Source organism: Spea bombifrons, chromosome 4 (genome assembly GCF_027358695.1).
Source record: "Spea bombifrons isolate aSpeBom1 chromosome 4, aSpeBom1.2.pri, whole genome shotgun sequence".
Lineage (NCBI taxonomy): Eukaryota > Metazoa > Chordata > Amphibia > Anura > Pelobatidae > Spea > Spea bombifrons.
In genome coordinates, this window is record NC_071090.1 from 41,548,491 (window position 1) to 41,559,596 (window position 11,106).

Below are 11,106 nucleotides of genomic sequence, written 5' to 3' on the forward strand. Positions count from 1 at the left end.
TTGCCGCGCGGATCACAAGGGAGCGGTATCGCAGGTCTTTAACAGACCTCCGGCTCCCTTGAGTGATTTTAAGCCGGGTTCAAGGGAGATCCTTGAACCGGCTTAAAATCACTCACGGGAGTCAGAGGTCTGTTAAAGACCTCCGACACCGCTCCCTTGCGAGCCTGCTCCTCCAGCGGCGGACATTACTGTCCGTCTCTGGAGGGGTGCCGGGTGCCCCCCTCATGAGCGGCACCCGGTGCGGACCGCCCCCCCCTGCTAGGTACGCAACTGGCGGCAGCGTACCGGGCGACGACGGCGTCGGACCGCGCGGCGGCGCCCCCCTGGCCAAAGGCCGGCCCTGCACTTGACCCTATTTTTCAAATCTCCTATCTTCCCTTTTCAGTGTTTTTGCAATCTCTGCTGTTTATAAAAAAAAAAAAAAAAAAAAAAAAAAAGCCTTCCCTAGATTATACATCTAACTACCATTCTGTCATTCTCCTTCCCCTGACCTCCAAACTACTTTTCCTGCAAAACTTTTTTCAAAGGTTGCCAGGTCAGGTGATGGAAATTTGCCACGGGGACATATTGTTTTAATAAGGTTGATGCTGTAGACCCAATAGCCAAGATCAAAGATTGACACTTTATCGCTTGTATTTAGACTTGCACTGTAATTTTTTCACTATAATTTTATTATAATTTGCTCTTTTACACTTTAGTTTGTTGTTTTTACTTTTTTTTTGTTGTTGTTTTACCATTTCATATTATATTTTACATTATTTTATTTCTATTGTAATTTTATTTTTGGAAATGTTGTTGCCATAACATAACACGCAATGTTGCTATGTTATGTTTTGCACATTAAGAAATGTTTACAATTAAAATCTACTATTTTACCTTTTTTTAAATCATTTGATCCAAAAGCTCAATTGAGGGAAAAACTGTAAAATATCCAAAATGTAGCTAGTAAAGTGTTAAATGCATTATTGTGCCATGACAAAACATATGTTAATTAGTGCATAAAAGTTGCAAAGGTAACAATCATTAAAATAGGGGATGTATAAGTGGGTGAGGCAAAAAGGGGGCGGGATACAAGAAGTGGAGCCAAGGGTTGCTATAGGCTTTCAGGGTGTCAAATGTAAACATATAGGGGACCCCGAATTTAATTTAATGCAAATAATGATTATATGTATCCTAAGGAAGCAATATTTTGATCAGCCTTTTTTTTTATACATTATGGTGATATACTTTTATAACAAATTTGTGCCCCACTTTTCGCATTTTAGACTGAGAGCCTTAAGCTGCTCAGGTCGCACCATATATATGATAGGGCAGTGTGCAGAAATAATAATAGATTTGACCTTTCTACAAGGCCATATATAATAAAAAATATCTGGAAGCCAATTAATTATTTTTCAGACTTTTAATACAAGCACAAGCTTTAGGATTTCTTTTTTTTGTCTTCTCTAATGGGGTTTGGAATATGACTTAATTAATCTGTAAGAATATAATGAAATTGGCACAATCTGCTCTCTCTCTCTTTTCCATTAGGGCGTATAAAACTATTGAGGAGAATGACTTAAAATTCCCACTCATATATGGCGAAGGAAAAAAGGTAAGAGTGTCATTTGTCTACAAAGGCCTATGGAAGATTATGGAATTGTGTTTGTATGGCTTATGCCTAAAACACACTTGCACCCTGAACACATATTGGAATCGATTTTATATTCCATTATATTTATTTATATAGTGCCAATAGAATCGGTAGCGCTGTTACAATCAGTTGAATCAGTTGAAATCACAATCCATAACAAACTGGTACAAAAGGAGAATGGGGCCCTTCTCTTGCAAGCTTACAAGGGCCACTTGGCAAGTACCTCCAATCTTCCCTTGGGGAAAAAAATCAGTGGAGGTCTGCGCTGCTACAACCAACACAAATGCCCGGATGTATGTCACTTTCAACTGTCTATCTGCAAATAACAATATTCATGGGCTAGAATATGTAAATCCAATCTTGCAGTCATAAAAAAAGAATTGAACTAACAATACACTATAATTAAAATTGGTTTTCAGATAGGTTTTCTGATTCAGGATCCTTGACTTCAGGTCAGTCCTACACGATTAACACAAAGGAAGGACAAGAGGGTTCGAACGCTTTATATAAACCATTGAATAACTGTAAATCCAAATGTTCTGCAGAAGGAAAAAAAATGACATATACAAAAGACAAAATAATGGCTCTGAAAACAAACTATTCGATTGTGAGTCATTATACAATTCAGATGGAAATTCCATTCAAGTCAATGACATATTAATTGAATAAAGATAAAACCCATTAGCAATGTGTTTTATTGCAAACCTATGATGGAGTATATTGTTCTCATTATTTTGATGTGATCCCCAATCTCTGTCATTTAAGGAAGCAAAGGGTTCAGTATGTGGCTGCAAATAAAAAAAATTTGATTCTTTTGTGTAACCACGCAGCTACTATTCATTTTAAAAATACTCCAATGCAGTCCTAAAATGCTAGTATTAAATAGTTAGGGTACTCATTAATATTTTGGTTAGATGCTTCCTACACAATGATGGGTAGGGTAACAGTCAGTAGAAGCTAGCAGCAGTTGTGTTCTAGAAATTGCCTCACCCCTTGCAAATAGTCCCTGTGAAATTTACAATTTAGATTTGTGTTTGAGATGCCTCCAGGCTGGAATTCTTGTCAGTTAGACCATCAGAGCATCATTACAGTACTATGAACACTCCAAAGACTTAATCAAAGTTTATCATGTATCATAATTTAATGAAATGTTTGCAGTGCTCGATTTCCCATATTGGAGATATTTATTGAATTAACAATATCAGATTTTATTATGAAATCCTCAGGCACGTGTGATGGCCACAATTGGTGTAACCAGAGGGCTTGGTGACCATGACCTGAAAGTCCATGACTCCAATATCTACATTAAGCCTTTTCTTTCCTCCATTCCAGAGGTGAGTGTCATAAGCGATCTAATAAGGCAAGATTGCTGTTATTTTTCTTCATAATAAGAGTACTCTGCAATATCCAGCCAATATCTTGCTAGTATATTGTATTGCCAGGCTAAATACTTTCATATGCCTAATTACTACAGTAATGTATTCCACATTTATAAAACAGAAGAATACATATATTGTACTTTTTACTATAAAATAGCTACTATTGATGTGTACTAAAGATGTTGATCACCACTCCACTTTTTACATATGGGAAGAACGTCACCGTGCTGTAACTAGCAGCGACATGAAAAACATTGTTTCCAAGCAAAGCGCTGCTCATTTGATTGAAAGAAGAGTTTTATTGGTGCAAGTATTTCCTAAATATTGCCTACCTGGTTTGTAGTGTGCTTTTAAAACATTACGCATATAAACCTATTGGCAGGTGAGTGGCATTGGCTAGTTTACCTATACCTTTTACTATTCCTTCTAGCTGTTTGGTGCTTCTTTAAAAAAAAAAAATAAAAAATGAGAGTTTGCATACATATGTGTTTTTCTTGTTGTTTTGGTTTCCACCGAAACATTTGAGGCATTCCTCATTATGAGTTGGAATGAAACCACCATCTCATTTGATCCATTTCCACTAAAAGCCTTTTAGATGGTAATGGTTATCAGTCTGAGGCTGGAATTGTTTGATTCAGTGACTTAGAGACAAAATCCTTGTATCCCTGCATTTCTGACATTTTCAATATCCGCTTTCTCCTGTCTGACCCTCTCAGTCTAATCTGTGCAAAGTGAGAAATGCTAGAACATTACTTAGCATTTTGCCTGTCTCTGCAGTTCCTTTCAGTCATATTAAAATCATTACCTTCTTCAAAACATACCAGCATATTATGGAAACTTTGTACCCATTTGCTTTCCTTTTTAGGTTTTCAAACGTTTATTTTTTATTATGGAAAAGCTATAAACCATGAGAGAGTATAAGGGGACAGCGTTTAGTTCATTTTGCATGTGGAGTGAGTACAGCAGAAAAAAACATATTGATCGTGGCTCAATTTCAAGCCTAGCATTAATAATAAAAGAAAAAGCTTATGGGTGCATGATTTCATGTTTTTTTTTCGACACGGTTTTCTAAGAAATGCTGGAATATAATATCTTCTGCTGTGATATAAAAACAGTATTAAAAAGTAAATAGATAGCGAATATGTAGACGCACTAGGTTTGATACTTAGCAAAAGTAATCGAGTCGGTATTTAGGATTGGACTTAATAGGAGGCATAAAGATTAAGGGCTTTTGGGTTCAAGCTTATGAGCACAGCTCCCACATAGCCCTAAAAACCTAATGCATGGGTATGTCTGTGTGAAAATGAGTCCTAGAATACCATTTACATGATTTGCGTCAGTGTTTCGCCCAGCCACTGGTTCCAACAGCAGAAATAATATTTATATCTACACGTATGTTGGCTTCTGATGTCACGGGTTATCACAATGAATAATGTCATTCAGTTCAGGGTTCAGTTTTGCCCGACTATACTCTAGCTGTGGCAGCAACTTATACTGTATTACCTTTGAATAATTAGGGAATTTACCATATATGTTCATTCGTCCATGATACTATTGTATGTCTTAAATTAGATTCTTTGGTATGGAAAACTATCAAGACCCTTACTTTTAGGGAATATGTAACACTTCTTCCAGAGAATAAAACAATCAGACAAATGATGACTTTGTCTCATGGCAATAGTAGTTGAAGAACTTGGAACGGAAGACTTACCTACAAAATATTTGCATGTTACACAGTGTGTTCACATCTGCCACTTTGCGTAGATTTTATGTTAGAAATAAATCGCACACTGTGTGTGATTTTAATTCAAATTCTTCCTCCGTAGGGGTGTCGTTTTGTGGTTTAGTGACATAAATATAGCTAATGTGTTAGTACATGCTATATCAGTTTCTTAAAAGCCTGCCAATAAGCCAGAAATGTAGTTTTATCCAAGTCTCATTTCTGACCTAAAAATGGATCATCTAAAATCCAGATTGATTTTCATTTATAATGTAAGAAACTTGGTATCGCTACTGGCGTTTATCGTTGCTTAGTAATCCTATCTTCAAAGGCATCTTCAGATGCAACTCTTCTTGTATCTGTTCTAGAGCTAAATAAAACAATGGTTACGTCTGGGATGACCCAAGTTGACTTTTTGTGTAGTAGTTTTAAATATGACTCAGAGGTCAAATTTAGTTCAAGAAATATTATTGGCAGTTTGCATGGACTCCGTTTAGAGCTGACACTAACATTTCAGTTTTAGACCAAGAAATTCTAGCATTCTCATTAGTAGGTTTTTCTGCCCGGTTCTCCCTTGCATTTACACAACATTACCAGTCTGCATTATTATGAACATGTAAAATAAACACCTCTGCCATATGTAACTGTCTTAAGTAAAGAAGTGCATGTTCAATAAGTGCGTATTCCACTGTTCGGTCTACCGCATATCTTTTATTCTGTTGTTTTTAGTTAATTAAACATTGTAATCATCATCAAATCTGGTGGATACACATTTTATATTGTTTATGTGACTAGGACTGCAACTAACAATTATTTTTGATTAAATGGCCGAAAAAAGCAATTATTTTTTTTTTTTTTTTTAAATTTAGGAGGGGAGTAGGGAAGTTAATGATGGGAACTGGGGACCAGATCAGTCCGAAGAGTAGGATGGGGGGACGAGGAGTTTATTTTATTTGCAGGCCAGAGGGTGGGAGGGGCTTAATGAGGGGACCGGGGTGTTAATGATGGGATAAGAGAGAGAGACTGGGACTGAAGGGTGGAAGGGAGTTAATACACATGTTACAGGTGTCTGAAGTAGGTTAAACTTTAATTTTAAAACAAAACACTTACGGTAATCTGTTGGAAAAACCCTATTATTTTAATTTATTAATAAACATTGTTAACATCAAAGGGACATTTGCTTGTTTGTAAAGAAAATACGGTAACTATGAATAATTTTATTTTGTGGTCTGGTTTCCCTTTAACTGTATTACTATACAAACTAAGAGAAAAACACAATTGCTAGAGAAATGTGTTTGTATTATAAACACTACTTTTTTCAGAGAAAGAGAGCGAGAATGAAGAATGCAGGATAACATATTAAAACATCTCATCCGTGGGACTAAGCCAAATAAAGTACATGTTTAGACGAGTTTGTGGACCACAGATGTATTGCTGAATTGAAAGGATTAACCAGCATGTCTAACCAGGCGTACCATTTCCAAATTGCAATACAGAATATAATTTTCTTTTGGCTGCTTTTGCTCAAGCCATCATGTTTCGTTTAAATTATGACATTCCTTAGGTTAATTAAAGTGGTGTGCAAGCATTCTGAATGATCATTGGAAGGTTTCATTGAAAATTCAAGAAGCTTGTACCGACTGTTGGAATACTGAGCCAAGAGGAAACTAAGTATGTGTTCAACAAAAGAATCATTTACAAACTTGGAATGATCTACACTGTGGGTGATAGCCTGTCTCTGGCTTGTGTAAATGATGTAAACCAGTTTATTAATTGTACATACAAGCTTTTGCTGCTGTAATCTGCCTGTAACAGTGAGTTTTCCAAAGCAGTATAGATGATTGTCGCACCCAGAATATAAAAAACGTAGTGTTTTATATTTAGTCTGTAATAAGCAAGGAAACGGCTACTTTTGAGCCTAAGCAGCATACTGTGTAGAAAAGTTGAAATTACTGGATGTACTTATCTGGTAGCAAAGAAGTGTACAGTGTGTTATCGCATGTCTGCATATATAAGGTTATAAAAAAGGGTTATGTACAAAGGTGTGGGCAAAGAAGAATGACTTTTGTGTGACGATGCTGTGTATATAATTTTTAAAGAAAGTAAACACAGAAATTGCATGTAACTAGAATTAAGACAGTCTTAAATAATGAAAATATGAAAATGACTTTGTCACCAAACTATGAATTGTGTACAAAACTATGGGCACAAAACAGCTTAAGCTGAGAAATACCATAGTTTTTCTACATGTGAAACAGCTCCTTCATAGACTTTTTCAGTAAGGTTTGATGCCTTCAGGCACAGTGGGTAGTGATTTCTTGATCACTTATGGCTCTTAGGATGGGGCCCCTAGAATCTTCAGAGAATCTTCACTTCAGAGAATGAAGAGATCAAAGAGTGTAGTGTGCTGTACTGTTACTGTACCCATTTGCTATTGCCTGAAGACAACATTGTGCAGATGTGAAACTCGCTGTGTGCTGTGTCTGTATTGTAACACATCAGAGCCAAAGCACATACCAATAATTGGTTATTTCTTTGTGCAGAGCTGTATCTTGGCCTAGGCGTTTCTGTACCTCTTTTTCTCCATAAATCTATCAGCACTTCCTCAAGATGGTGAGCCTGGAAGCTCTGCCATGTTGCGGAACTGCACGAGGAGCAGTGGCAAGCTTGGGGCGATCTGCCCCTGTTGCCTCTCATCAGGGGGTTGCTACATTGGCACACAGGGAAGGGCTGCCCAGGCCTTTGAACAATTTTGCACTGGCCGGGGGGCAACTGCCCCTGTGTGCTAATGTGCCACCCCCCTGATGAGTGACCCCAAGTGCACCCCATCCCTCAAATGTTGCAGGGTCACATAACGCTCAGTTTGTCGGCCTTAGAGAAAGCTGCGGTTGAGGTGAGGGAAAGGGGAATGAGGGAGTCGGCATGTATGACTGTATCAGTGTTTGTATGTGAGCATGTATGTGTGTGTGTCTGCATGAATGTGTATGTATAACTGTGTGAGCATGAACAAGTTTGACACTCAAGCTGAGAAATATGGCACTGTATGTACCGCGCAAATGGTGTGTGTGAATGTACAGTAACAGCGGTTGCTGTTACACACATCATGCTTTCATCATGGACTGACCACGTGATAATTCAACCAATGTGAGCATCTTTTTTTTTTTAGTATAGTTGACATGGATGACTGATCTTGGTGAAAATGGTTGTTAATTTAATTAAACATTATTATCTCTTAAAATAATAGAGAAAACATTTGAAATCGTACAAAAAAGAACAAAATATACAAGTAGGTACTCAGCATCCATGATTAATATACAGAGAGGAAAAGGTGACGCCTAAAGAGGAGGGTGCGGGACCAAAAGAGGAATGGTGTAGCCAAAAGAGAAAGAGGTGGAGTTTACAGAGGGAGGAGAAGAGGTGTGGCCTGGGCAGGAAGAGGTGGGGCAAATTAAGGTTTAGAGGGTGGGTGAGTTTTGTCAGGCCTAGGGCAGCACAAAATCTAAAAACATCACTGGAGCAGAGGAAGCCAGGGTGTAGACTGCCCTTGTGGGTGATATCTTCTAACAAGCTGGTGGATATCAGTATTCTGTCTATGAATCAAATTCTGTCTATGAATCAAATTACAACAGAATGCTTAAAAAATTCTTCTACCATATCTGTAAAGAGTTATAAAAATATTAGCATGATCAGGGCCGGCCCTTACGTGGAGCAGACTGGGGCATCTGCTCCAGGTGGCACTTTTGAAGAGGCGGCACTTTGCTGCCCCAAGTGCCTTTTTTTTTTTTTAAGCGGAAGAGAGAGAGGGGCGCCGAGTGGTTTTCGCTTATCAAGTTGTCAGTACCCGCTCGACGCCCCTCTCTCTCCTCTGCGAGCCCTCTAGCTCAGTCTCCGTGTCGGCTTGTAATCTGAGCGCCGGAATATGACGTCATTTCCGGCGCTCAGCAGTAAAGCAGCGTGCACCGTGGCAGAGCAGGGAGACTTGCCGCAGGAGTGCTTGGGCCGGCCCTGAGCATGATGGTAAACAAGGCCAACATTTTAGTCTTACACAGATACAGGATATTATTTGACCATGTTCCTGTACTTTCAGGTGCGAGCCTACGATCTAATACAATATGAGCACAGTGCAGATGATGTACTAGTCATGGCCACCGATGGTCTTTGGGATGTACTCTTAAACGAAGAAGTCTTAGAAGCTGTTACAAATTTTCTAGCCAATTGTGACCCTGATGATCCACACAGGTTTGTATAGATACTTATCATAAAGCATATATAAATTGATGTATATAGTATTTTATCTGTGTGTATACATGTGATGTATCCTCTACATATACTGTGTATATATGTGTGTGTGTGTGTGTATATATACGTACGTACGTACGTACAGTATATGTACGTACGTACTGTATATATATTTAATAATTACTCCAGTTACCATGAAGGAGATATATAGGCACCCATTTATATTTCGTATATATAAAATAAATTACACATACAATGTGTCAGTGTGTTCAATCTTTTTAACATTTACGTTTTTTGGTATTGTTTTCTAAAAGTTTAGCAAAATGTTCCAGAATGTAGGACCTTCCCTAGAGGATATCAGTGCGCATGAACGCTCTAGTGGTTCTAAATAATAAATGTTGTTGCTGTTTAATCCCCTAAGTGCCAATGTGATCGATATAGCATTAGGTCTCTGAAATGTAACAAGCGCAACATTTAGTTTGCCTCTCAGTGTTCTGTAATTTAATTCTATTTCAGCTGTCTGAACAGTCATTTTTTTCTTGAAATGTATTTCGCATTACTCATAGATACACGCTGGCAGCTCAGGATCTGGTAATGAGGGCTCGAGGAGTGCTGAAGGACAGAGGCTGGAGGATTTCCAATGACAGACTGGGCTCGGGAGATGACATCTCTGTTTACGTCATACCTTTGATAAATGGGAACAGACTATTATGAGTTACTTGGCTGGGGCAGCTTCTGTTGGTGATGCAAACACACAGAGGAATTTCATGAATGAAACGGGGCATTGCATATCATTCAAGTACACCATTTCCTACTTTGTGGGTTTGGAAATTCAGATAGAGCATATTTAAATGCTGCTAATGTACCATCATTTTGTTGTGTTGTTCACTAACGTTACCCTGACCCATATACTCTTCTTTAACTGGATAATTAAAGCTTGAAGTAAAAGAAAAAAAATGTTAGGTCTAAAATATGGTACAGTTTCAATGGGGGTGAGTTTTAAATGTTTTTTTTCTTGATGATAAGTCTAGGTCTATAAACTGTATCTATCGCCTTCCCAAATCCTCGCTTCCCTGGGTGTTTTTAACAGAATTTATTTTTTCTCATACCGTTTATTTATCCGTCCCCTCTGGTGGAAGTATCAGAAAGATGAGATAGAGTGAACATTCTAACGAAACAGCTTTGTTGAAGTATAATAGTCCTTACGTTTTAACTTTAATATGACTGTTAGACTGAGGTATATGTCATGAGATAAGTGTCTCAGGTGACAGATTTACTATTTACTACTTAAGCTAGCCTAACCATTATGTTAAAGACCACATTACTGGTCATTATGGATTTTCTATTTAAGTTATATTTGTTTTAATAAATACATGAAGGCATTTTGCACTCCTAAATTTTAGCATCAAAATATAGCAAACTAATCTAGCTATCTCTCCACTTCCACAAGCAGGCATCACACGATAATGTATGATTGGGTGTGTGTGTGTGGACTTTTCCAATAAATCTAATCGCTGCATGAGCTTCTATTCTTCAATGAGAGCTTAACGTTGAACAACACATAAACCTCAAATTGAGCCCCCGATTTCTTGTTCCAGTGATCTAAATGTAGTTATATATACCGAATAGCAGAAGTAAGTAAATGTTACTCTTGTTATGAACTTGTATGTTCCCAGGGCTCACAAACGGCCAGTTTAAAGTTTCCACTCAAAAGAACAAATCAAAGTCGCAGCCTTTTGAAATGAAACAAGAAAGCTGATTATTGACCCTTACACTAAAGCCAGCTACAGCATTGACAGAGAATATAATCGGACAGGAATTATTTTGCACTCATCATTCCTTCCTTTCTTACTGATAGCAAACTGTATATTTTTGTCAGCGCTTGCATTGTTAAAATGTATTGTCATTAAATAATCTGCCACCCAAAACCAGAGCAGTCTCTCTAACCATATAGTTAGTTACTTCTAGTTCTAAGCGCGACATGTTTGAGAGCTTCTTGATGTTTTTAGATATAATTCTTATATAATCAGGACTGATTGCTAAAGGCAATTGTATGCCTGCGTTAGATGCATATAACCTTAGACAATTGCTGTTGACTACTGCAAACCCTGACCCAAGGGTTTAAAGGTTTCTGG

At 37.8% G+C, this 11,106-nt stretch overlaps 1 protein-coding gene across 1 annotated transcript in view; it reads left to right on the forward strand.

The window, feature by feature from the left end:
- The window catches only part of PPM1H (protein phosphatase, Mg2+/Mn2+ dependent 1H), a 56,784-nt gene extending 46,751 nt beyond the window's left edge, over positions 1–10,033 (forward strand). The window contains exons 7-10 of the mRNA XM_053464504.1: positions 1,531–1,594; positions 2,860–2,967; positions 8,820–8,971; positions 9,538–10,033. Coding sequence (XP_053320479.1) covers positions 1,531–1,594; positions 2,860–2,967; positions 8,820–8,971; positions 9,538–9,685 — 472 coding nt within the window. The 3' untranslated portion in view covers positions 9,686–10,033. The remainder of the gene's footprint in view (positions 1–1,530; positions 1,595–2,859; positions 2,968–8,819; positions 8,972–9,537) is intronic.
- The last annotated feature ends 1,073 nt before the right edge of the window (positions 10,034–11,106 follow it).